At 41.9% G+C, this 26,386-nt stretch overlaps 1 protein-coding gene across 2 annotated transcripts in view; it reads left to right on the top strand.

Moving 5' to 3' along the window:
- Nucleotides 1–1,373: 1,373 nt before the first annotated feature.
- PLPPR5 (phospholipid phosphatase related 5) overlaps nucleotides 1,374–26,386 on the top strand; it is a 135,376-nt gene continuing 110,363 nt past the window's right edge. Inside the window, exon 1 of one of the 2 annotated variants that reach the window (XM_069570813.1) lies at nucleotides 1,374–1,751. In XM_069570813.1, coding sequence (XP_069426914.1) covers nucleotides 1,515–1,751 — 237 coding nt within the window. In that variant the 5' untranslated portion in view covers nucleotides 1,374–1,514. The remainder of the gene's footprint in view (nucleotides 1,752–26,386) is intronic. The other variant, XM_069570822.1, reaches the window with a different exon arrangement.

Genomic DNA, 26,386 nt, shown 5'->3' with positions numbered 1-26,386 from the left:
AAATATTCTACATCATATTCACACTGCCTTTATTATCTTATCCTAAACAATCAATCATTTGCCAAATTTAAAAGGGCTTTTTCGCCTAAAAATGTTTCTTTACTGATGATAAAGGCCCACCTCTAAAAATCATCAAGCTACAACCAATTAAAATGAATATTCTAGAAATCTGCTAGATTGATTCCACTTTAATGAGAAGAGCAGGGCTCCGGGAGTACTCTCATCCCCTCGCCTTGCATACAGGCTTCCTACCTTCTCTCTGGAGTGGAAGGTAAGCAGTGTCAGGTTCCCCTAAGCTCTCCCACCCCCATGTCCCCTCAGTATGCTGCCCACTCTTGCAGGCAGGGATACACATGGCACACGAACGGGCTCTTTACATACATGCAGTTGCACTGCTACTTACATACCCACGCACACGCGTGCATGGCCAGTGTATTGGAGGGTTCTGTATGCCTGTGGTGTGAGCCCTCTTTGTCTCCCGATCCTTTCACTTGACCCCTGGGAACTGCAGCAATACCGGGGAACTCAGGGAATAGCGAGGTGAGGCAAACGGTCCGTTTTTCCTTCCCTAGTGGCTGCCACCGCTGGGTCCTAGGAATTTGCAATGCCTCGTCTCACAGGCATCTAATAAAGGGAAACTGAGATGATAAGCCAGAGGAGAATACGTGAGCGAGAAAGGGGCCGTTGTACATGAGATGATGCTTCCGGAACTCCGGAGCTCTGTTTTTACGTACAAAGCCCTAGGAAACTGGAGGAGGAGGCAGAGAAACTCCGAATCTAAAATCCTCTGAGATGATGCTTCTCTCTGCGCCTAGAAACCAGCGCTGGGCGTGTGTCCTGCGCGGGGTTAAGGAATCCCAGGGAGCGCCGGCTGAAAGTCGCTGCAGGGCACCGGGACTTTGCGCTTCGCGGGGCTGCCCCCGGAAGACGCATCCACGCACCGTTTTCCCAGGCGTTGTGCGGGTTTCCTAAACCGTCCAGCTGCTGCCTCAGAAGGGAGTTTCTAGAAGCTCCTTCTCTGCTGCCTCCCCTCCCCCTCTTTTGGGTTTTTACCCCGGCGAGGAGCTGCTCCAGCTCTACCGCGTCTGCCCTCCGAGGGGTACAGGTGCCGCTGTCCCATCCGCCGCCGCCTGGTCCACCCCTCCGCCGGGCGGGCCCGCGGCTTCGGTCCGGCGCGGCTGCATCGCGGACCGTCTCCTGCCTGGCCGCTGCCGGCGGCCCGGGACTCCCCGCCCTCCCGCGCGACCCCGCGCTCGGGCGGGCGGCGCTTGCGGCGGGCAGGGGGCGGGGAGGGGAGCAGGGGTTCGTCCGGGGGGTAGCCGCCTCCTCCGCAGCCCGCCGGCGCCTCGAAACCCGGACCTGCCTCCGCCTCTTCCTCCGGCAGCTCCATCCCGCCTCCCGCGCCTCGTCCTCCTGCCGCCCCCGCCGCCGCGCCCCCGGGTGGCTGCCTCGGCGGACGCGGGAGGGGGTCCGTCCGTCGCCCGCTCGGCTCGGCCCGGCCCCGGGGGGCGTGCATGCCCCTGCGGCCCGCGGCGCTCACCAGCAGCATGCTCTATTTCCAGATGGTGATCATGGCAGGGACGGTGATGCTGGCGTACTACTTCGAGTACACGGACACGTTCACCGTGAACGTGCAGGGCTTCTTCTGCCACGACAGCGCCTACCGCAAGCCCTACCCGGGCCCGGAGGACAGCAGCGCCGTGCCCCCCGTGCTCCTCTACTCTCTGGCCGCCGGGGTCCCCGTGCTCGTGGTAAGCCCGGGGGCACTCGCCCTCGCCCCGACACCGTGTTTCCTCCCCTCGCCTTCTGGGTTGAGGGCCCGCCGAGGGCCGGGCGCCTGAGCCTCTGCCTTCTAAGTTCCTCCAAGTTGCCGGCAGCCCCTTCCCCAGAGGACAGTGTTTTAGGGCGCGTCGTGGGTGGGTGCCAAGGAAGCCCCCAGCTCTCCGCGGCTGCCGCTCCTGCCTCCCCGCACCCGCGCGATGGCTGCACCGTAGGGTGTCACGAAGAGGGATGGGAGGGAAGGGGGTTGTAGGAGGTGACGGGTGGGAGTCGGGGCTGGGGAGGAGGTGAGTTATCGGGTTAAATCTTGAGTTCATCTACTCTGTGGCCTTGCTCTGCTGGCCGCCGCCTCTCACCTAGCGACTGGAAGGCGAGCGGCAGCGGGGCCGGCGAGAGGGAGACGGGGATCAATTGCTGGATTGTGGAAGGGACTCCTGCTTCCAGAGTCGGGGCGCATGTGTCCGGTTTACCGCCTGCTTTCTTTCCCGAAAGGCAGTGCCAATGGCACTAAGCTGACCAGGGAACAAATACCTAAAAAAGAAAATGAGAACTCTTAAATGAAGAGGCTCCAGAAGCAGTGCTTGCTGAAAAGCGGGAGCTGTGCTTAAATTACAAGATTTATTTAAAGGCTGTTCCACTCCCTGGGCAGCTTGTCTTTTTCCCCTAGAGCCTCTCTGAGAATGTCTCTTGGGTTTATGAACTGTGTGTGTGCGTGTGTCTACGGTCACGCCTGCACAGACATAAATTTATACACACACATATACATATGTAATTACGAAGCTAATAATCGTTTAATAATTTCTTATGTGAAGGTGGTGCAAAGTTATCGGTAAGAGAATTCCTGTTTTTTCGGAAGACAATATATGGTTCCTTTAATATTGTCAAAGTACTGGAGGTTCCGTTCCTGTGGTAGCTTCTTCCCTTCTCTCTCAGCAGATAACAAATGAAGGGGGAAAGAAAAGGTACTTTTTTTTCAGTGGTTGAGTTGCAGTAATGAATTTTAAGAACATCTAAGGTTTGAATACTCATGGTTTCTTTGATTTCAGGGGAAATTAGTCAATAATTTACAAAATAATGAAGAGTTCCCACCCATCATGCAATTCCATAAACAAGCCAAGAAACTTCTTGGTAACTTTAAAGTAACTTTATCACAGGTACTGTGATAGTTGACTTCAAATCCAGCTCAAGTTTACTGGTTTGAAAAGTGTTAGACCTTGCACAAGAAAATGTTTGTTTTTTTCCATTGTAATTTGCTAAACTATGCCAGAAAGTCCAAATATGGTGTCATGTTTATTTTCTCACCTCTATTTGAGAAGCTGTAAGAGAAAAAATTAATTGGTAATCAGGCCCTTTTGCTTTCTGCAGATGTTGGGTTTCCAAGGCACATGTTTTTCAAGAGACTAAATAGCTCAGGGATTTTTCAAGATTTTTTTTTTTTTTTTTAAGAAAAAAGCCTGTCACTTTCAGGACACTGGTTTGGTTTCAACCATAATCAGGAATGTCTGTAACTTGTCAGTTGTTAATTACCATTCTGTGTCTCATTTAAATGAGATAGCACTTTTCAGATCCAAGTATCCATCCCTGTTGAGGTGCCATTTAGAGATGCTAACATATTTGCACAAAGAACTTAATTATTCCCCACTTAGGGGGAGCTACTAAGGGAAAGGGAATTCATTAGTCATTATTGAGTGCCTACTTTGTGCTGGGCACTGAATAGTCAGGGCCACATACACTTCTCAGAGCAACCCTTCCAGGATATACAGTCGATTAACATTTGAGGCCCCCGAGGATCAGATAATAAACTAGAAGCACCTGAAAATGAAGATGGTGGGTGTGGTGTTTGATGCCTCTGCGACCTGATGCCAAGTGCCATACTGCTTGTCCTAGTTCCAGAGAACACTTTCTCTGAAAGAAGCTGAGAAAGGCTGCCAGGGTGAGGATCCAGAATATACTCACGAGATTTTAAATGGAATGACCCGACTTGATTCCCATGTTTTGATTTTCAGTTCTTTAGTTACAAGAGAGAGAATTTGGGAGTCAGTGTGCACAGAAGGAAGTGTTGGGGTTTTGAGGCTAGCTGTGATGCTGGCCTTTGTTTCCTCTTCCGCTCTTCCCACTAGTACACTCTCACAGTGTGAATGGTTGGGAACAGTAATGGCAGCCCTGCCTTTCCATTCCTCTCAAGAACACTGACTTAGCCCAGTCACTTTTCATGAAAATAGTGTTACTAATAATAGTGTTAGCAATACCTGTCATTCGTTGGATTTTATCCTCTGTGCGTGCGTGCTGAGTCTCTTCAGTCGTGTCCGACTCTGCGACCCTGTGGACTGTAGCCCGCCAGGCTTCTCTGTCCATGGGATTCTCCAGGCAAGAATACTGGAGTGGATTGCAATGCCCTTCTCCAGGACATCTTCTGGACCCAGGAACCAAACCCGCATCTGTTAATATCTTCTGCACTTGCAGGCGGGTTCTTTACCACTAGCACCACGTGGGAAGCCCTATTCCCTATACCTATCTAATACTTGAATTACTTATGAAAGCTGTTATTATTGTCAACTAACATTTGGGAAAACTGAGATTTGGAAAGGTTAATTAACTTGCCAAGGACCAAGCCTAAAAACATTACGTCCAGAATTTTAACCCTACTATGTCAAACCTGTGCCTTTTCCATTACAGTATTCCAATTCAGCTTACTCATAAATCATTCTTCTAAACAAATGCCTCCAATGGTCTCTTTCCCCATCTTCTACATTTCTTGGACTATAGTGATAAAGATTCTATATAATATATATATGTTTAACCTTCAAACTCATTTCTAATCCTTAAAACTAATTTTGGAAAGTAGTTCCCCTCACTACCACAATCAGTGGTTTGGTTTCCAATTTACCAGATTTATTTATCTAAAAGTGAAAAGCAATATATTCTTTACATTTTGTCACTTATATATAGTGTTGACTTGGGGTGAATGTATGGAGTCTGACAGATTCAAAGTGCATTCTGCTGTTACATTAAGAGTTGGGGATTTTACTTGCTATGTAACCTTGATTGCTATGTAACAACTAATTTACAGCTCCTTAATTCTTGATTTTCTAAGTCATAGGATTTTGAATATTAAATGGGATATAATATGTAAATATCATTCTTGGCTCATAGTTGATAATCCATAGGACATCACTCTATAATTAACATTATTAACAAAATAGTAATTCAGTAAATGCTTATTGAATTCCTGTGTTGCATGCACTCTCTTAGCCAGAGTAGTGGTTATAAAAAAGGCAATTTCAGAAGTAATCTATGGTCACTGATCTTAGAGGGTTTACATGCTAAGTTGGGAAAAACCATGCCAAAAGTCATAAATCACCATAAAAGAAGTGTTATCTGCACATATATGTATATGTGTATACACACACACACACACACACAGACATAGGTATACCAAAAAGACCCCTGGTGGTTCAAAGAGGACAAGATCATTTTTAATTGAAGAGAGGGAGAAAGGGTTCTTGAAGCAAATGGCGGCTTTTGGGATGTGATTTGAAGGAGGGCCAAAATGGAGTTTGAGTTAGGACATCGAAGACGCAGCTGTATGAACATGAACTACGTGCTTGGCAGAGAGAATGCAGCTTGTACCTGTGAAACAGGGAGTGGCCGGTCTTGTTTCTAAGGTGGTGTGCGGGGAACACAGGGATATGTGGCTGAAGAGGAAGACTAGGGTCTCAGCACTGAGTCCTGGAGTGTCAGGCTGAGTTTTTCTCAATTTGTTGGGAACTGAGTAGGGACTTGTGTGATGGGTGGTGTTTTAGGACATTTTGGGGACCGTAGTGTAGGGCTCTTCTGTTATTAAATATCTGTGTAAGATAATTTTAGGCTCTTTATCCCCAGGTCTATTTTGTGTTGTGAAATATTATTATTTTAATTGTATTCTCAGGAAACACCTGTAATTTGACTCATTTACAAAGATGACATGGTTTACAAACTCTTTTAAAACAGGTACTGTTCAGTTTGATCTGTATAGCGTTTACAAAAGCACCGCCTCTAGGATTTACAGATGTTATTTTAATAAGGGACCTGTGTTTTTTGTTGATTGAAAGACCTGGTGTTGACAATGGTTTCTGCTCTCTACGTTTGGATACAGTGGCCACTACACTGGCCCCTGTTGTTCCTTAGATCTCTGAGTAACGCAGATGATCTGAAGGAGACAAAGCTAAGCCATCCCTCTTCATAGAGCCAGAATGAAGGCTGGAAAAACAACACTGAGCTGGGCACATTTGAGAGTGAGGGAATATTTCTGATTCTTTATGCCTGCATCCGCAGGAAGCTCCCCTGGCTCCGAGACTGAGGCATGGAGCTGCTACTGCTGCTATCCCAAGGATGTTGCATTTCTAAATGTGGTGGAAGTAGATGGTGATAGGAAGATATCTCATATCCAGAGCTCCATCTTGTTAAATACTCGAAGCTTCCCCACAGACCTCTCCTTCCTTGAATCTTGCCTTGGGTGCCCACTCCTAACGCTGCCCATCTCCACTCCCAGAATACACTATACTTCTGTGGTGTGGGCAGGAGAAAAAGCACAGACACTAGCGTTAGGTCTGAATTCTTATCCTGCTTTTTCTCACTACCCATGTGAACTTGGGAAATTTTACTTATTTATAAACCAATGATTAAACAATATGCTTCCTGAGAGGCAGTGTCTATAGAGGTTAAGATCACAATTCTGGGGTCAGATTGCAAGCCCAGATTTACCACTTTCCAGCTATGTGAACTTGAGCCTGTCTTTCTATGCCTGTTTCTTCTGTAAAATGGAGATCCTATGAGTATGAAATTGGTTAACGTATGTAAATATCAGATTAGGGCCCAGGTGTATGTGTGTTAGCTACCATTATTCCTCCCAAGGTTTGGGGATAATTAATCACACAGCCTATTTAAGGCATCTAGCAAAATACCTTTGTTAGGGGCTCCAGGGCTGATAAAATATTTGAGGTGGACAGAAGCCACCTAGTTCTATCCATCACCCACAAAACTGGGGAGCCTGATCGCAAAAACAGTAGAATTCAATCAGACCTCTGTTCTTCCAATCCAGTCAGTGATTTCTGCCTTTGACAGCACCTTCATTTCTTCATTTCTTCAGGGTAACAGTAGCTAATATTTCCTATGTGCCAGACACTGTGTAACATAAATTTAATGTGTTCCTTTGTTTAATGCTCACCATAGTAACATACTTTCTTTAAACATACACACTATCTTTAAGCCCACTTTTTAATGAGAAATGAAATGTTTACTGAGATTAGACGTCAGACTTGTATTACATTTTTTCAATCCATTAATATAATTAATCTTCACAGTAAACTTATGAAGGAGACTTGGATGTAAAAAGGTGAGATGATCAGTCCAGAGCCCTATAGTGACAGTGCCAGAATCGTCAAAGCCCGGGTATTTAGTTATTTTGTAATGTACCTTTATCCTTACATGCCAAACAGATCTTTAAAGATAATTAGTCATAGGGATTCCATACTGAAAGGGTCAAATTTTTCTCAAACCTTTTTCCTTCGGTTTCTTTTCTTTTCTTTTTTTTGATTTGATGGGAAACTTTGTGTTCCAGAGTAGATAATGGTTTCAGTGTGTAGTGTAGGAAATTGATTTGTTTCCTATTAAGCTTGAAATGTCATGGAAAGGTGGGTGGCAACAGGACGGATTCAGAGATGTTTCTGTTCTGATCTGCAGCCACGTTTCTTATCTCTGTGCTGCACATGGGTACGGTGCTGCGGGTACCTGCTTTTCTCTGGAATCCTCTGGTTCTAGATCTGCAAACAGCTGTGCACGGAGAGCTGAGGCGTCCTCTGCATCTAAGACATGTTTCTTAAAATGGACCCTAGCACTAGATTTGGGGGGAGTAGTGAACACACTGAAATTGTGGTATAAAATACCTTATGGATGTGTGTGTGCAGGCATGTGTGCATTTTTCTAGTAAGAGCCTGGTGGCTTTATCAGATTGTCAGAAATGCCCAAGATTCCTAAAAGTTAAGAACTACACTTTGAGGATTTATGACTCTGTTTAAACTCCTCCTCATGTCTCTGAGGGCTTTTCTTTACTTAGATATTCTCATTCATATTCATTCATTCATATTCATCCTCCCTCTTTCCCTTCTCCCTCCCTGCATTCCGTTGATAGTCTCTTTTTTCATTTATCCCCTCCCCTTTGCATACTGATTAAGAGATTGTTATGGGGGTCAGGAATCTGAATCCTCTTCTTCTCCCTCTGCCTCTTCTCCTGCCCCTCCTCCTTCTCTTCCCTTCTCCCCCACCCCCTCCATCCTCCGTCATTCATTATCCCTGTGGCTTCTCTGTAGCAGTTACCTTGTCTGAAAAAGTGTTGACTTATTCCTGCCCATCTTTCCTGTCTTGTGGAACGAGTTTTGAGAATCAAATGGGTGTAAATGCATGTTAGAGACAATAAATCACTGCCTGCATATAAGGAAAACATAACATGAGCAGATTACATGGGTTATCTAGCTGCTTGGTCATTGGAGATGGTTAGATTGCTTATAGCATGGCTTTGCCAGCCCAGTACACTTACTCTGTGGAGTAGAAAAATGAATGAGATTTTCATACTTCTTTTCTTAGTTTCTTGTAGAGAGAATAGCAAAAATAAAAAGCCAACAGTATGAAATGGCCTAATTATTATAGCTCATAATTCTAACACCCAATGCTGTCTTTCAAAATATTTCAATAAGCTCTTATTTTCAAGATTATTATAAAGAGTCATCTCATTCATTTGTATAATTTGGAAGAAATAATGTTTCCAGGGAGCAGTGTTGATACCATCTGTTAAGTATGCATTGTATCATATTAATTTTTAAATTAGAACTGTTCCCAAAAGTCATTATTTATAAGTTTGGAATCATAACAATACATCTACTGTGTGCTAGGTACAATGGTATTACTTGACATTAACAAGGGAGGCATATTCACTGCCCTTTGACAGTTCAGACACTGTGCGTGAAATTATATCTCTTATCCTCAACTTTCTTGTCTGTAAGACTGAAATGATACTTCCCATACCTTTTAAGAATTAAATATAAACATGCATGAAATAGTAAGTGATAGCTGCTCTTTTAACATAAATGCCAATGACATCTATTGGTAGTACATGGCAAAAGGATGTCACCCGTAATCATTTCTGTTGAATGGAAGTGGTAAGTCATTAACTCTTCATAATAACTTTTTTAGGTACTATGTGTGGTAACACATCTAAGGAGCTTAAGCAGTTTGCTCCACTGGGATCTGAATCAATTACTTCAAGTCCTGTTCTCTCTTGGCTACCTACCATTGCCTACCAGTTGGATTCACAGCATAAATGGTGTCATTCCTAGAAGACAGGGGAGAGTTAAAGCATCTTGATTATATATCACTGTGCATTTTACAGTAACCTTATGCTTGTAAATGTATAAGCTCATTTACAACCAGGCATGAAAAGGGGAATTTACAATCTGTGTTCAAAGGTAAAACTTCATTGGTTTCTAAGACCACTGGAATAGCCAGTGGCCATGCCGTGCATGTTCAGTTGTGTCCAACTCTTTGGAACCCCATGAACTGTAGCCTGCCAGGTTCCTCTGTCCACGGAATTATCCAGGCAGAAAATTGGAGTAGGTTGCCATTTCCTACTCTAGGGGATCTTCCCGACCCAAGGGGTCAAACCTGTGTCTTTTGTGTCTCCTGCTTTGGCAGGCAAATTTCTTTACCATTGAGCTACCTGGAATAGCCAGTAGAACTTGCTTTTCCCAGCTCAACATTCCATGTAGATAGATGGAAGAGGCAAGTTCTGAGGTCAGAGATCTCAACATATAGTTAGGAAGATCTTTTTAACAGCCTTTGGAAAATCATAGGAATATCATTTTGATGGGAGATATTTTATCTGAATATAGCATGTGAAATGGAGTTCTATATTCAGTAATATTTAAACTATTTCTGAGAATGCCAGTTTTCACTCAGCAGGCTGGTTACTTTTTTAGTCTTATTATGACAGATGTAGTTTGAGAATCACTGTCAGGAAAATCACTTTTTTTTTTTTTTTTGGTGAAAACAGAATCTTGAGATTTTTTTCCAGATCAGGTGCATTTGAAACTTTAAAGACAGCCTTTTGGTGGACTTTTCTCACTGAGAGAACATGTGTGAATGGAAGTGTGTGTGTGTGTTTGGTATTTAATAAAGTTATAATTTCTTATATGGATTCATTATCTCCCTTGCTTCTAACCTTTATAGTGCTCCCCCACCCTTCTCCTAAGAAAAGAAAATTTCTGGAACATTCCTCTGTATCCTTTCAGACCAAGCACCAACTCCTGTGAGCAGATGTTCTTCCTTAGATGAGATAGCTGCATTCACTTCTATGATTCCTTCACGTCTTTAGCACATGCCTGTATGCTAAGTTGCTTCAGTCTTGCCCAGCTCTTTGCAACCCTGTGTACTATAGACCACCAGACTTCTCTGTCCATGGGATTTTCCAGGCAAGAATACTGAAGTGGGTTACCATGCCCTTCTTTGGGGGATCTTCCTGACCCAGGGATCAAACCCGCACCTCTTGAGTCTCCTGAATTGGCAGGTGGGTTCTTTACCTCGTGTGTGACCTCTTTAGCACATTATGGCATTAAAAAAACCTTATATCGTGCTTTAAGTTGTATTTATTTTTATTCATGTTTCCATCACTAGATCTGAGCATCTCAAAGTCGGAGTTTTATAATCTGACTCATCATGCCCAGCTCTTTGGTTATTTTTGGGTAGATAAATTATCCAGGGACTAACTGAAGTTTGTGATGATGAGATTATAATAGCCAAATTCTGCTGAGCACACACTTAATAACCATTCATTAAAATAGGCAAAGTAGTCCATACACTCTGTTCTGTAAGTTTAATAAACTGGCAGATCTTGGTCCTTTGGCGTATTTTAAGTGTATAAACCTTATATGCAAGATATATAGAAAAGAAGCATAGTCAAGGTATGATTCTGTGTCCCCCAATTGACACACTTCAAGCAGAAATACTCCTGCCCATTGAGAACCAAGTCAGAGGGCTGTAGGTTACAGGCCTTGCAGGAGTTTTATACCTTGTTTGTTCAAGGGTAGGAAGTATTTCCAAACTATTTTAGTCAATCTGCATAGTTTGAATTTTACCAAGTAAGAGTCCTTTTTTTAGCATTTATCATGCTAACTAAAATTCTCCACTTTGATCAGTTAAATATATATCTTTTTTAATCAACAATGCTGCTTTAGTTGTTAATTAAAATGCATGCATGCCAAGTTGCTTCAGTTCTGTCCGACTCTTTATGACCCTATGGACTATAGCCTCTGTCCATCGGATTCTCTAGGTAAGAATATTTGAATGGGTTGCCATGCCCTCTTCCAGGGGATCTTCCCAACACAGGGATCAAACCTGTGTCTCTTATGCTTCCTGCTTTGGCAGGCAGGTTCTTTACCACTAGTGCCACCTGAGAACCCCTGTTAATTAGCATATGATGGCAAAAAGATTTATGGCAGTCTCTTTGGTGTGTGACCTTTCTGATAAAACTCTTGTGACTATTGGGATTTCTTTCTTCCCTCCCTCCTCTTTCCTTCTTTACCTGAGCAAACATTTGTTGAGTACTTTCCATGGGTAGCTTACCTTGAAAACAAGGCTTATCGAGATTGTTTGGCTTGCTCCAAATTCCAAAAACAGGATTAAAGCTAATTTCCCCCTTCTCTAAATCTCTCACAACAATCTCCGGAAATAAAAGGCTCATGAAATCATGGGGCGCTTAAAGACAAACGTAGTCCTGACATATCTACAGTTACCAAAGTAGCTTGCGGCATTTCCTCTCTAAGGACGTGTGTTGATACAACCAGAACTTCTATGTTGCGGAAATTGTGTTTTGCATTTCGAGCATAATGATCCCCCTTTTAAGGGTGCTCTCAGCAGGGCCGGCAAAAACTGTACTTTCCTATCGAGGTTTTTAATCGAGATTTCAGATTTAGCTTTTTCTCACACTGGATTGCACGGAAGTGCTCTTGACACTGAGAAATATCCTGTATTTCCAGAGATCTCATCAAAGCAGAATGCCATGTTCTCCCAAACATCAAAATTGAGCAGTCTTGGATAAAGGCAGTGCACCTGGGGCCTCATCTTGTAATTTAAAATGAGCTCCTGACATTTCCAGTTGAAAAACAAACCACTATCTTTGGTTGGTGGCAATGACCTCTTCCTTCACACGTGCCTTTCCAGCGTGGGCTTTGCTGAGTTACTCAAATGAATGAAGAGACTTAGTCAAAACTACGTGACAACCCTTTTGGTCTCTCACAAAGAGACCTTTGTTTCTTCTTCTCACTGGCTCCATCACATGGTTCCTTGGGGTCCCCTTTTCCTTTTTCCTGGGGCTCAGTCTAGAATACAGATAGAGGAATCCAGTAGACACTTTATTCAAGCCACACTGACAGGCTTTTTCTGCCACTCCATTTTTGGAAAAGATTTGTGAACCCATTGTGAGAGAGATTATGCTTCTTTGTAGCTGGAACTTTTTCATCATGAAAGAGGCCTTAGAGATCATTTAGTTTCATCTCCTAATTTCCAAATGAATGGCCAGAGAGATTAAATGACTTGCCCAAGGCCACGCAGCCAGTGAGAAACTACATGGATAGCGGGACATATACAGGCAATCTTTCTAAGTACTTTACACATATTAACTAATTTAATCCTCGCAATATTAGGGATAGGCACTATTGTTATCCCAGTTTACAGATGAGGACACTGATGCTCAGAAAGATTAATCAACTAGCTCATGACCCCACAGCAAGGAAGTGATGTACCTGCATATGCGCTTTTAACACAGAGATGGTTCTCCTTCTCAGGACCAAATTTTTTGTCATCTCTGGGAGGGGTTATGACTGCCTACAAGAAATCGTTCTGCATAGCAGTATTATTAATAGTTAAAAGATAGAGATGAAGAGTATGTGATTATTGTGATAGCTTCTTTTTTATGAATTTATCCTGTTGATTGAATATTGTATTTACAGTTAACACTTAATCTGTGATAGTGAAGAGGTAGTAGCAGGTTAGGAAAAAAGCATTTAATTTAACCAAAATCATTTGGTTCTATGATGCTTTCCTTTATTTTGTTGACATCAAATCTTTTCAGACAAAAAGTAAAACTACATTTGAAATTTGCAAATGGATATAACAAAAAATTACCCATTTTTGATACACAGATCTTAAATTCTTATAATATGATTTTAACATGGCACAATATAATTGTCACACTATATAACTGAACAACTGCACTCACGGCATAGTTACTACATTTAGCATACTAGTTTGGCATAAGTTTGGCAACTAGTTAGAGTCATGGAAAAACTATTCAGTGATATATTTCAGGGAAAAAGACATTTATATATTTATATATTTTGAATCCTTTTTTTTTTTTTGGAGGAACTTAGAAATACTCTCGAATCTTGGTCCAGTCCTGTGGTGCTGTTTCCTGTGAAACAGCAGTGACCTAAGAAAATGCAGCTCTCTGTGCTTTATGTAATTCTCCCTGCTCTTGGTTTCCATCTATTTAAATAATCTCTATTCTTTGGGGGCAGCCCCAGTCCCATCTTCTTCCTAACACTTCTCTTGATACATCTAATCAATGGTAATCTTTCCTATAAACTCCTTTTTAAATAACTCTTTGCCCTTATATACTTACATAAAATAGGAGGAATTGCAGGTGTAGAGTGGGGAGGAGGAGAGAAAGCAAGACAAAAGGAACCGTAGTCATAATATACTATTTTATGGAACTAGTGAATGCAGAGAATTGTTAATAAATTTTGTGTATGCAGGTTTCATGGATATGAAATTTAAGTAAAAGGAGCAGTGACTCACTGATCTGACTGGCGAGTGACCTGAGTTGTCTTCCTTGCTCCGCTAGTTGCTACTTTTGAGACCTGGAGAAAGCCACATAGCTTTTTGGCCACTGTAACCTCAGATAACTGGTTTTAACTCCACTCAGGGCAGAAAACAGACTCATGGCTCCCAGAGAAGCCCTTTCTGTGCATGAAACACGTCTGACTGTTAGGACAGTCTACCTTAACAGGGAAAGCCTGTCTCCTTGTCTTCTGCTTAGTGGTCTCTCGCCTTCTGAAGCCATATGGAACAGCCTAGATGGTTGCCCAGTGAAAGTGTTAGTGGAGAAGTCGTGTCCAACTCCTTGCGACCCCATGGACTGTCGCCCACCAGGCTCCTCTGTTCATGGAATCCAGGCAAGATTACTGGAGTGGGTTGCCATTTCCTTCTCCAGGGGATCTTCCCGGCCTAGGGATCAAACCTGCTTCTCCTGCGTTGAAGGCAGATTCTTTACAGTTTGAGCCACCAGGGAAGCCCAGTGTATGAAGTTATCTTTCAGTTCTCTGATTCTTCTTGCGATTTATGGTCTTCAGCTTGACAACGCATGAATTTGAGTCCGTTTTACCATTCTGGCCACTCACATCTGATTTTCTCAGATGTCCTGTGTTTGTAAAGCATGGTGCCAGTACCAAATAGTGTATTTCAGATGTACTTTCATTCCTGGCAAATAGAGCAGAAATTTTTCATACTCCTTTTTTTTTCTTAGTGGTTTTTGCTTTGGGATCAGTATAAAATCATTTTATGGTCAGATATCTATAAAGGAAGTAGGTTAAATTTTTCACCAAGTAGGCAAAAATACTGTATGACAACGTATACTGTTCCTCCCATGACCACAGCAAACATTGCTAAGAGATTGTGGCACTTTCTCTGACTCTGATCTAGGAGTTCAGTCTTTAAGACAGAACTCCATGCAACTTCTAATGATCAGATTTGCCCTTTTGGAATCAAATGACTAGTAAAATCTTTGCAACTGTAGGTAGCCTATACAGTGTAGTATACTACATGTCTCTGCATTATGGTTCAGTTCAGTTCAGTCGCTCAGTCGTGTCTGACTCTTTGTGACCCCATGAACCGCAGCACGCCAGGCCTCCCTGCCCATCACCAACTCCCGGAGTCCACCCAAACCCATGTTCATCGATTCAGTGATGCCATCCAGCCATCTCATCCTCTGCCGTCCCCTTCTCCTCCTGCCTTCAGTCTTTCCCAGCATCAGGGGCTTTTCCAATGAGTCAGCTCTTCGTATCAGGTGGCCAAAATATTGGAGTTTCAGCTTCAACATCAGTCCTTCCAATGAACACCCAGGACTGATCTGTAGGATGGACTGGTTGGATCTCCTTGCAGTCCAACGGACTCTCAAGAGTCTTCTCCAACACCACAGTTCAAAAGCATCAATTCTTCGGCACTTAGCTTTCTTCACAGTCCAACTCTCACATCCATACATGATCACTGGAAAAACCATAGCCCTGACTAGATGGACCTTTGTTGGCAAAGTAATGTCTCTGCTTTTTATGGTTAACTGCATGCAAATATTATGGCCATCAAAAGATTGTAAATTCTTATAGAAGAGCAAATATATCTTGTATATCTTTGACTCTTGTTCACCACGTAATGCCCAATAGAATGCCTTTCAAATAGTAGATATAAATAATGATTTGTGTGTTTCAAGAGAAGAGAATTAGAGAAGTATAAATTAAAATTATTTGGGGTGCCTATTCATAGATACTTAAACCATAAAGTCCAAATTATTTTTCTAAAACCCATCTTTAAGATTTAACTTTATTTACCAGCCATCCCTAATGCCAAATAGTTTCCCATGTACACTGAGTTTTTCCATGTATTCAAAGAAGTCGCCCTAGTGGTAAGGAACCAACCTGCCAGTGCAGGAGACCTAAGAAACACGAGTTCAGTCACTGGGTGGGGAAGACCCCTGGAGCAGGAAATGGCACTCCATTTCAGTATTCTTGCCTGGAAAATTCCATGGACAGAGGAGCTTGGTGAGCTGTGTGGTCCATGGGCCACGAAGAGTTGGCTGTGACTGGGTAACCAAGCACACATACATATAGAATGTAGTTAAAAGTAAATGTTCTTTGCTTTGTGTGGAGAATATTTCAAACATCTATCATTTGTTGTAAAAATGTTTAACATCATCACATTTTGCCTCTGTAACCACTGTGTCTTTTCCCCCATGTCCTTAATTGTCCAAGGCACAATTAAATTTTTATTACTTTGAATTGTCACTACTTAAGCATTTATGTGGGCTTCCCTGATGGCTCAGATGGTAAAGAATCTACCTGCAGTGCAGGAAACGCTGGTTCGAAATGTGATATTTTCTCTATTTTCAGTACTTTATATTTCTCAAAACAAATTGGTCGGGATCTTCCCAACCCAGGGAGAAGGGGATGGGTACCCACTCTATTCTTGCCTGGAGAATTCCATGGACAGAGGACCTGGCTGGCTACAGTCCATGGGGTCTCAAAAAGTCAGACATGACTAACACCACACATATAAGCATTTATGTAGCATATGCTCTTTCTTCATCAAATGTGATATTTTCTTTATTTTCATTACTTTATGTTTCTCAAAACAAATTGGTTGATTTAAAGAGCATATCATCTTCCATTCTATTTGGTAAATTAAACCACCAATACATTTCACATGTGAAGTTTGCGTGTTTGGTAATTAGAAAACTTTTTTGATGTTCTCAAGTAGGATTCAGATCATCGTTAGCAGGATTTTTAAATGAGATGAGTCAAGATTTTATTGTCACTCAGGGTGTCTGAATCATACTCTGTACATTTTCATTAGTAATTATAGATTAAGAGTTGAAACATTTGACTCAATACATGAAACTATTTTTGAGAGGAGTTTCTTTCCTTAGAGAGTGATAAAAATTAGTGGTGCTTTAGAGAATGACATTAATGAGTAAAGGAAGATTCAGTGCTCTGGTGCAGGCAGAATCACTTACAACTTCAATTAACTTCAGAAGGAACCAGGAAAATGAAATTTGGATTTTACTGTTTATGGATACTTTTCATTGAAATTCAGGATTTCCCAATTAGGGTGAAATATCAAACAAGTGCAAATTAGTTCCTCTCCAAAGAATCCAGTGGTTACAACGGAAATAGCCTACTCCCAATCACATTAAAGCACAATGATCTGGTATTTAGTAATTCATTCCTCATTTATTCTTTAGGAAATATTTATCAGACTTCCCTGGACAAGGCTTTGTGGTGTCAGGGGCTCTACATATTCAAAGATGGAAGGAAGAATCTCCATTCTTTAGGAACTCAAGTTCCATTTAGGTGAAGAGTTGAAATATCCTAAACCTGATAACTGACAGTGATCTGGGATGAGGAAAAGGGAAGAAGGCATGAAAGATATTTCTGAGAGGTGATATTAGCTAGTCAGGTAAGTGAGGCAAGGGTGTTCCAAGCAAAGAACAAAGTCTTTTAGACTCGAGAAACCTTCTTGTTTGAAGAAACTCTAAGGGTATCTGGAATAGAAAGGTAATTAGGTTCAGAACATAAGGATGTTTAGTGAAAAGTACATTATAGTAATACTCAAGGGTTTGAAGTAATAATTCCCTTATCAGCTTGGAGAGATAAACCTGTGGTATACTATCTAACCTCTAGGCTCACTTGATCTGTCCACAAAATGTGACATCTAAATCTGCCTGTCTTACAAAGTAACTTTATTTCTGTAACTGATTTTAACTAAGAAGTTAACCCTTAAGACACATATGTTTGGTTCAGTTCAGTCGCTCAGTCGTGTCCGACTCTTTGCGACCCCATGAATCACAGCATGCCAGGCCTCCCTGTCCATCACCAACTCCCGGAGGTCACCCAAACTCACGTCCATCAAGTCGGTGATGCCATCCAGCCATCTCATCCTCTGTCGTCCCCTTTTCCTCCTGCCCCCAATCCCTCCCAGCATCAGAGTCTTTTCTAATGAGTCAATTCTTCACATGAGGTGGCCAAAGTACTGGAGTTTCAGCTTTATCTTCATTCTTTCCAAAGAACACCCAGGGCTGATCTCCTGTAGAATGGACTGGTTGGACCTCCTTGCAGTCCAAGGGACTCTCAAGAGTCTTCTCCAACACATATGTTACATAATATTAAATCATTATTTGCAACAATGGACAATGCTAAATTTGTATAATTGCAAAAGCTTATGTTAGTATGCACAATTAAAATTAAAATTGGCTGGGATATTTTTGTTACTATTGGCTGTGTTTTGCTTCTATAATAAGGTCATTTAACTCGCATTTTATAAATTACTTAACAGGTGTACTCACCTGTGTAGTAAATGTCTTCAGTCTTCTCATTTTAAATTGGATAGTGAAGTGAAAAATATGCATCTGCCTGTTGCTCTAGAAATGTGAGGACATGCTCGTGCAGTTCTTTTAAAAAGCACAGGTTGAAATTTATGTGTAATGGAACTGTACTATTCTTGGTAGGTGAAGCTCAGATTTTCCAGTTTATGGCATTAAGGATTAAATGTGCTTGCTTTTCTTGCAAGATGCTCTATCCTTCTAAATTTAGTCATCTAATTAAGATTTCCATTCATGGGAAATGACTTTAAAGAGCACATAAGATGTGCTTTTACACAAACAAGCTTTGATTGGATTAATTGGATTTGCATAAATTTTATGATGTGAGTGTGTTAGTGTCTTGGCTTCATCCACCTGGAAGGGAGAACTTAAAGGGATTTGTAAAGAGGAAACGCATTAAAGGTTGCAAAGGAAACATGTAAAAGCAGTCAGGTTAATGGCATGTCAAGAACACTGCAGCCAAAGCTTTGGCAATATATAAGCTGGTCAAGTCTGGAAAAGCTGGGCATAAGTAAAAAGAAGTGGGAGGTTCAGAAAGACCACAGGATGTTAATGTTTGTTTGTTTTTCCCAAAAGAAAAGGGGTCTAGAGCATCCTTGATGCCCAATATGGGTTTGGTAACAGAGGTGGTACATTTAGGACTGCTATGACTGAATCAAGGATGGCAGCTTGAATTGTAGGCAGGCAGGCTTCTTGCAGGCAGTTCTGATAGAGGGTCACTTATTCATCAGGGACCTGTCCTGATCGAGGTTTACCAAAAGGATGGCAGCCTGGAACTGGGACACTGAGAAGTAGGGCAGGGCAGGGCAGTGCTGGAAAGCAAAGAGGTGGTGATATGGAGGAAGGCATCCTGAGTAAGAAAAGGCAGGCTGGTCTGAATAGGCACATCCAGAAGAGTCAAGGGGACAGAACAGGGTTCTGAGATGAGGCCCCAAACACACAGTCTGGGGCTATGGGGCTTGGCAGCCCAAATTAGGATCACTAGCTGTGGAGAACAGGAATCCTTCCCAGTAGGCAGTGATCAGAGGCTCAGAAATTGATTCTGAGCCAAGTTTAAACAACAGATGTGAGGCAACAGAATTCAGAAAGCCTTGGTATGGAACCAGACTTCAGACCTTACAGCTGCTCCTGCAGAAGTGATCTGCAGAACATTGGTTCTGGCGTTCATGTGTTAAATAGTAATGATGAGACATCGTCAGTAGCAACCTCATGACCTCTTATCCTTTATAATCATTTAGAGATGATAAAACCCAGGCTCAGAAAAATTAAATTTTCTCACAGTCTTACAGTAAAACAGTGGCAGAGTTTAGATTAGACCTGTCCCTGATGTTTTAAACCTTTGATCTTTAACGTGCTTTGTAGAGAGTAAAGAAAAGGGCAGCCGGTGTGAAGATAAATGAGCAGGGCTTTCCTGACCTCAGGAAGCTCATGGTCCAGTCAAGGATCCAGGCTTATGCAGAAATAACCTTAATGTTTTAAAAAAACCCTGGTACTAGAAGAGCACCTGGGACTCAGCCACTGTTTGATGTCTGAATGAATATCGAGGGAACTTCTGTGGTTGACCAGTGAAGAAAATGATCAGTTTGAACTCAGCCTACAAAGAAGGGGCTTCCCTGGTGGCTCAGAGGGTAAAGAATCTGTCTGCAATGTGGGTGACCTCGGTTTGATCCCTGGGTTGGGAAGATCCCCTGGAGAAGGGGATGGCTACCCACTGCAGTATTCTTGCCTGTAGAATTACATGGACATAGGAGCCTGGTGGGCTCCAGTCCATGGGGTCTCAAAGAGTCAGAGGTGACTGAGCAAATAACACACACTACATTGAGAAGGCTTCTCTGGGAACATGGTAGTGTAGTTACTCAATGCAGGATGCGTCCATGAAGGACAAGCATGTTTGGATTTGGATGGAAGGGAAAAAGAACTAATATTTGCTGAGGTAGATTTAGATCAGATAGATCTGAGCTTGGATCATGGATCTGCTACTAATTAGTGTACCCTGAGACCTGACCTCATTGACTCTTGGTCTTCTTATAGCACATGCTCATTGTAGAGAAGCTAGTGCTTTAAAACATGGTAATTTTGGGGGGGGTGTGATTCAGCTTTCACAAAGGTTCTGTCTTTTTGTATTGTCACCCTTTTGCAAAAGAAGTAACTGAGACTTAAAAAATGTTAAGTTACTTGCATGCAGTTAAGCAATTTGAAACCAGAAGATCTCCCAGCCTCCAAAATCCATTCTTTTCCTGCCACCTCCAATGACATGCAAGGGATGTACTGAGGGGTTCCAGGGGAAACTTTGGAAAGAGGGAGTATGCTTCTTTCATTTAGTCCAATTGACTGCTTTAGGGAGTTTTTAGAAGGAGAAAGAAAGTAAGAAACAATAGGAAGGAGCAATAATTCATGTGTAATTGAAACAAGTCCAAATGCAACAATAAACCCATCACAAGTGGAGGAAAAAGATTTAGAGAGTGTGGTAAGAATTCCATATGAACATCAGATAGCTGTAATGCTGATTGAAAACATAGCGCTTATAAACTAACATGTGTGTGTATGTGTGTGAAAGTCACTCAGTCGGGTCCAACTCTTTGAGGCCCCATGGCCTATTCGGTCGGTGGAATTCTCTAGGCCAGGATACTGGAGTGAGTAGCCTTTCCCTTCTCCAGGGGATCTTCCCAACCCAGGGATCAAACCCAGGTCTCCCACATTGCAGGCAGATTCTTTTCTAGCTGAACCACCAGGGAAGCCCAAAAGTAAGATGAGGTGGGTTTAAAGATGTAAACATATTCAGTGAGTGAATCAAGGCTATACTGAGTTGATCTAAACAACCAGAATAATATATATATTTTGAATTAAGGATTCAAATTTAAGAATTTATGGGTATTTTGAATTAGGAGAAAAGAGCTGAACTGTAAGAACATTAAATAAGATGGAAATGAAAAAATGGAGGGAGTGTTAGTTTCTTCCCAGAGTATTATCTGGGATCCATTTGTATTTAACTATCTTTTCATATTTCCTTTTGTAAGTTCTGTTCCCAAGTTATTCTCAGTTGTTGCACGATACCAGATAAGTAGGTATGATAAAAATGTAAATGTGAAGACTTGTGGATTCTCATGGTGCCATAAAAAGGAAGCTGTCTTGCTGCTAGATATGTGATATGTATAAAGAGTTTTTTATCATATTAATATATTAGCAAAGGCGTAAATTTGGAGCTGCATGGGTTATGTGAGTGTGTGGAATGGATGGGTGATGAAACATTGATGCCAGGGCATGGTACATGGTGTCAGATCCACAAATCCTACCATAGTCAGATCCTACATTTTCATAGAGAATATCATTCATTCAGCTGGCAGGTATTCAGTGTGTGATTCAACCAAGCCAAGTTTCTTTTCATTCTTCCCCTCTCCCTCTCTGCTTCCTTTTCTCTCTTTCTTCCTTCCTTTCTTCAGCAGACATTCATATTAATATTTTTCTCTATGCCAGGAACTGGGCAAAGATCTGATAATACAAAGATAAAATAAAAGAGTCAGGAATTGTAGCTGAGATTCAACCATTGTAGACATTCAGTTCAGTTCAGTTGCTCACTCATGTCCAAGTCTTTGTGACCCCATAGACTGCAGCACATGAGGCTTCCCTGTCATAGCTATCTCCTGGAGCTTGTTCAAACTCATGTCCATCGAGTTGGTGATGCCATCCAACCATCTCATCCTCTGTTTTCCCCTTCTCCTCCTACCTTCAATTTTTCCCAGCATCAGGGTCTTTTCCAATCAGTCAGTTCTTTTCATCAGGTGGCCAGAGTATTGGAGTTGCAGCTTCAGCATCAGTCCTTCCAATGAATATTCAGGACTGATCTCCTTTAGGATTGACTGGTTTGATCTCCTTGCAGTCCAAGGAACTCTCAAGAGTTTTCTTCAACACCACAGTTCAAAAGCATCAATTCTTTGGCACTCAGCTTCCTTTATAGTCCAGCTCTCACATCCATACATGACTAATGGAAAAACCACAGTTTTGACTACATAGATTGTTGGCAAAGTAATGTCTCTGCTTTTTAATATGCTGTCTAGGATGGTCATAGCTTTTCTTCCAAGGAGCAAGCGTCTTTTAATTTCATGGTTGCAGTCACCATCTGCAGTGATTTTGGAGCCCAAGAAAATAGTCTGTCACTGTTTCCATTGTTTCCCCATCTATTTGCCATGAAGTGATGGGACCAGATGCCATGATCTTAGTTTTTTGAATGTTGAGTTTTAAACCAGCTTTTTCACTCTCTTCTTTCACTTTCATCAAGAGGCTCTTTATTTCTGCTTTGCTTTCTGCCATAAGGGTGGTGTCATGTGCGTATCTGAGGTTGTTGATATTTCTCCCGGCAATCTTGATTCCAGCTTGTGCTTCATCCAGCCTGGCATTTCGCGTGATTTGCTCTGCATACAAGTTAAAAACGCTAGTTGTAGACATTAGAGGAATTAAAACTCATTCCTGCTTTTCTTCCTTGGTTTTTGACTGACAAAACCTTGGAACTGTCAAAAAATCTTACAACTTTCATCAAAAGTTGCATTCATTAATGATTTATAGCATAACTATAACACCAGAGGTGGTTTTGCATGAGCATTTTAAAAGAGTTGCATTCGTACTATTACACCATCTCCTTTTCATCTTTATTATCTTTAATTACTGGTTTATTTAACAGGTACTTTCCAAAAGCTTGGTCTACTGTAGTAGAAGTATATACTATATATGATGGCAGTGTTCTGTAAGAGCCTTGTCTATGATTTTTAGCCTTTGCCAATATATTAACATACTAAAAACTCTTTATTCATATCACATATCCAGGAGCAAGTTACCCAGCAGTAGTATTCTTAGGCCAGTTCTTGACCGGAGAATAAACCATCCCTCCCTATATCCGCAAATATCAGCCACTTACAGGGAAACTGAGTGGATTAAAAACATACCAGGAAAAAGGTATACTTAAATAATGCAAAGATGAGAGACTTTATAAGGGGAGAAGCTGGTTCACTTCAAAGAGTTTATTGAGTTTGCTGCATTTAAGTAGATGGGTTATAAAAACGTCTGTCTATAGAAACATTACTTGATTCACAAAAATTAGTAGTCAAGAAAAAAGTTAGAAGTTCTAGATACATTACCATATGTCTATAGAAACAATAACAATATTGGAAATAATATAGGGAAAAAAGGTACAAATTTTATGAGTTGATTCCTTTCTGATCTGTTTGTTTTACTTAGACCTTGTTAGAATAATGGATGGTGAATTGATTGTTTTAGGATGTGTAATTGACACATCAGAGCGGGATCTAATTCAGGAGCATGACAAATGTCAGAACAGTTGATTAAAATACCCATCCAACACACTGGAGTTTTCTGTGTATTTACTTAATCCATCCACAGATGTATGCTCAGTTGTTTGGTAGAGTGTTTATTATAGAGCATTTTATCTTTTAAAGACCAAAAGACAAAGAAACATGGTGAAAAGTTTTCTAAAAGCTCTTCTCTTATTTAATTTTGTATTTCTACCTTAGAAAATCAATCAGATGTGCACAGTAAGTAAATGCCTAAAAATCTATATCCGTGATACCCTGGTAGATCTTGTTTCTCCTCTGGCTCCTCTGAAAACCAGAATCTCCTGAACCATCTGCAATTTTGATGGACCAGGGAGTATAAACATAGAATCTAGTCCCATGATATCTAGTAGAAATATGCATGTGGGTGTGCTCAGTCGTGTCTGACTCTTGGTTACTCCATGACTGTAGCCTGCCAGGCTCCTCTGTCCATAGAATTCTCCAGGCAAGAATACTGGAGTGGATAGCCATTCCCTTCTTTAGGGAATCTTTTCAACCCAGGATGGAACCCAGGTCTCCTGCATTGCAGGTGGATTCTTTGCCATCTGAGCCACCAGGGAAGCCCACTTACAGTGCATCTCAATTTGGATCAGCCACTTTATGAGAGCTCAATAACCAAGTAAGTGCCCAAGGCTAATGGCAACATATTGGACAGGGCTGACGTAGAGATGTTTTTCTTGTTATCTTAGAGAAACTGAGTGGTTTCCTCATCTATTTTTCTTGTGATTTTAAGGAATACTTTTGGATTGATACGCACCATTTTGTGGAGAAGGCAATGGCACCCCACTCCAGTATGCTTGCCTGGAAGATCCCATGGACAGAGGAGTCCATGGGGTCGCTGAGGGTCAGATACAACTGAGCGACTTCACTTTCACTTTTCACTTTCATGCATTGGAGAAGGAAATGGCAACCCACTCCAGTGTTCTTGCCTGGAGAATCTCAGGGACGGGGGAGCCTGGTGGGCTGCCGTCTATGGGGTCGCGCAGAGTCGGACACGACTGAAGTGACTTAGCAGCAGCAGCAGCAGCAGCATTTTGAGCTGTACTTCAGAAGACACACCTGGATAGATATTTTAAAAAGTTTTCTCAAAGTAACAAGCACTTGGTTTACTGTAATCACTTCAGATACGATTTTTAAAACATGCTTTTTCATCAAGGTTAAGAAATAGAGAAAGATGTGAAAATATTAGCACGATGTGAAGCTTAAACTTAGATCAGAAGGGAAATTACAGATTTCCCTTCCATGAATCTTGTTGGAGGAAAAAATTCATTACTGTGTGTGGATTCTCCTCCAATTGCCCTTTTCTTTTGCCAGCTCCTTGTTTATGTTAAAGAAGTATGTGGAGAAAGGTTATTCAAGGCATCATTTAAGCATTCTTGATTTTTAAAAAAAAATAATAGGATTTTGTCTTATCTTCAGCCTACACAGTGGCAGCAAGTTCCCTCAAGGCCCCAGTTCTATCACTTGTATTTTTTTCTTCGTTTCTTTCATTCATTGGTTCATGTAACTGTTAGTAAATATCTGTTACGTGTCAGGCAACTTATTGGGAGTAGAGGTTAAACAATGAAAAGACTCTCACAAGGTAGTGGGAAAATTGTATATATATATAAAAAAACACAAATATTAATATGTGATGTCCTTCACCACACTCACGAGGACATATTGTTTATTCTTTGTTGGTGTGATGGAGTTTGGGCCCAGATGTCTTGGAAATGGGGAAGTGTTTCTCTCTTCCTTCACTTTTATTGAAGGTGCTAATTATGTAAATGTTCTTGGGTTCCAGCCAATCCCTTTTTCAAGCAAATACCCCCATCAAGAGAAGCTTGTGTTCATGTTTGTGCTCAGTTAGTAATATTCAGTTCAGTTCAGTTCAGTTGCTCAGTCGTGTCCGACTCTTTGCGACCCCATGAATCACAGCACGCCAGGCCTCCCTGTCCATCACCATCTCCTGGTGTTCACTCAAACTAATGTCCATCGAGTCAGTGATGCCATCCAGCCATCTCATCCTCTGTTTTCCCTTTTCCTCCTGCCCGCAATCCCTCCCAGCATCAGAGTCTTTTCTAATGAGTCAACTCTTCGCATGAGGTGACCAAAGTACTGGAGTTTCAGCTTTAGCATCATTGCTTCCAAGAACACCCAGGACTGATTTCTTTTAGGATGGACTGGTTGGATCTCCTTGCAATATTAGAGGCTTCAAATCAGGCTGGATAGATATCAAAAGATTAAATACTTTACTATTTGAAATTACACATAGGGTATATTGGTACTTTTAATTCAAGTATTGTCACCAAAATATCATTGTTGACAGCTTTATTCATACTAGGAATATTATCAAAAACTATACTGTTGCAACCTTTAGTTCTTTTATATGTGTGGATCAGAGCTTCTCAGTTGCTTCTTACACATCTCTAAGTATATGAATCACATGCCATGGGTTTTGTTAATAGAGGAACACATTGTGTGTGTGTGTTAGCTGCCCAGTTGTGTCCTGACTCTTTGCGACCCCACAGACTGTAGCTCACTCGTTCCTCTGGCCATGGCATTCTTCAGGCAGGAATACTGGAGTGGGTTGCCATTTCCTTCTCTAAGGGATCTTCCCAACCCAGGGTTTGAACCCTGGTCTCCTGCATTGCGGGCAGATTCTCTACCGTCTGAACCACCAGGGAAGCCCCTGAGGAGCACATTGCAGAATCTGTTTTCCTCTGATTACAGTTTCCAAGTGTTCCCACTTGCCAGGATGTTCTTTGCAAAGATGAGATTGGATACAAACATCTACTGCCCTATATCAGCATAGATGAGGCAGAGAGCCATTCTGTAATCCAATGGACGATATCAAGTCAGGAATAGCTGGGAATGGGAACAATTGAGGAAAGAGCACAGGAGGGTAGACTACCCCAAGGATGCTCTGGGCATCTGGTCTTGCAGCAGAACACACGCTGTGGAAGAAGAGTTACAGAAAATAGGTATTGTAGGAGAGGCTCCATCAGGGCAGCCTGGGGGCATGTCCTGGTGTTGGGCAGAACAAAGTTCC

Source organism: Ovis canadensis, chromosome 1, assembly GCF_042477335.2.
Source record: "Ovis canadensis isolate MfBH-ARS-UI-01 breed Bighorn chromosome 1, ARS-UI_OviCan_v2, whole genome shotgun sequence".
NCBI lineage: Eukaryota > Metazoa > Chordata > Mammalia > Artiodactyla > Bovidae > Ovis > Ovis canadensis.
Note: the sequence above shows the minus strand (reverse complement) of the source record. Positions and strands in the feature narration are given on the sequence as shown.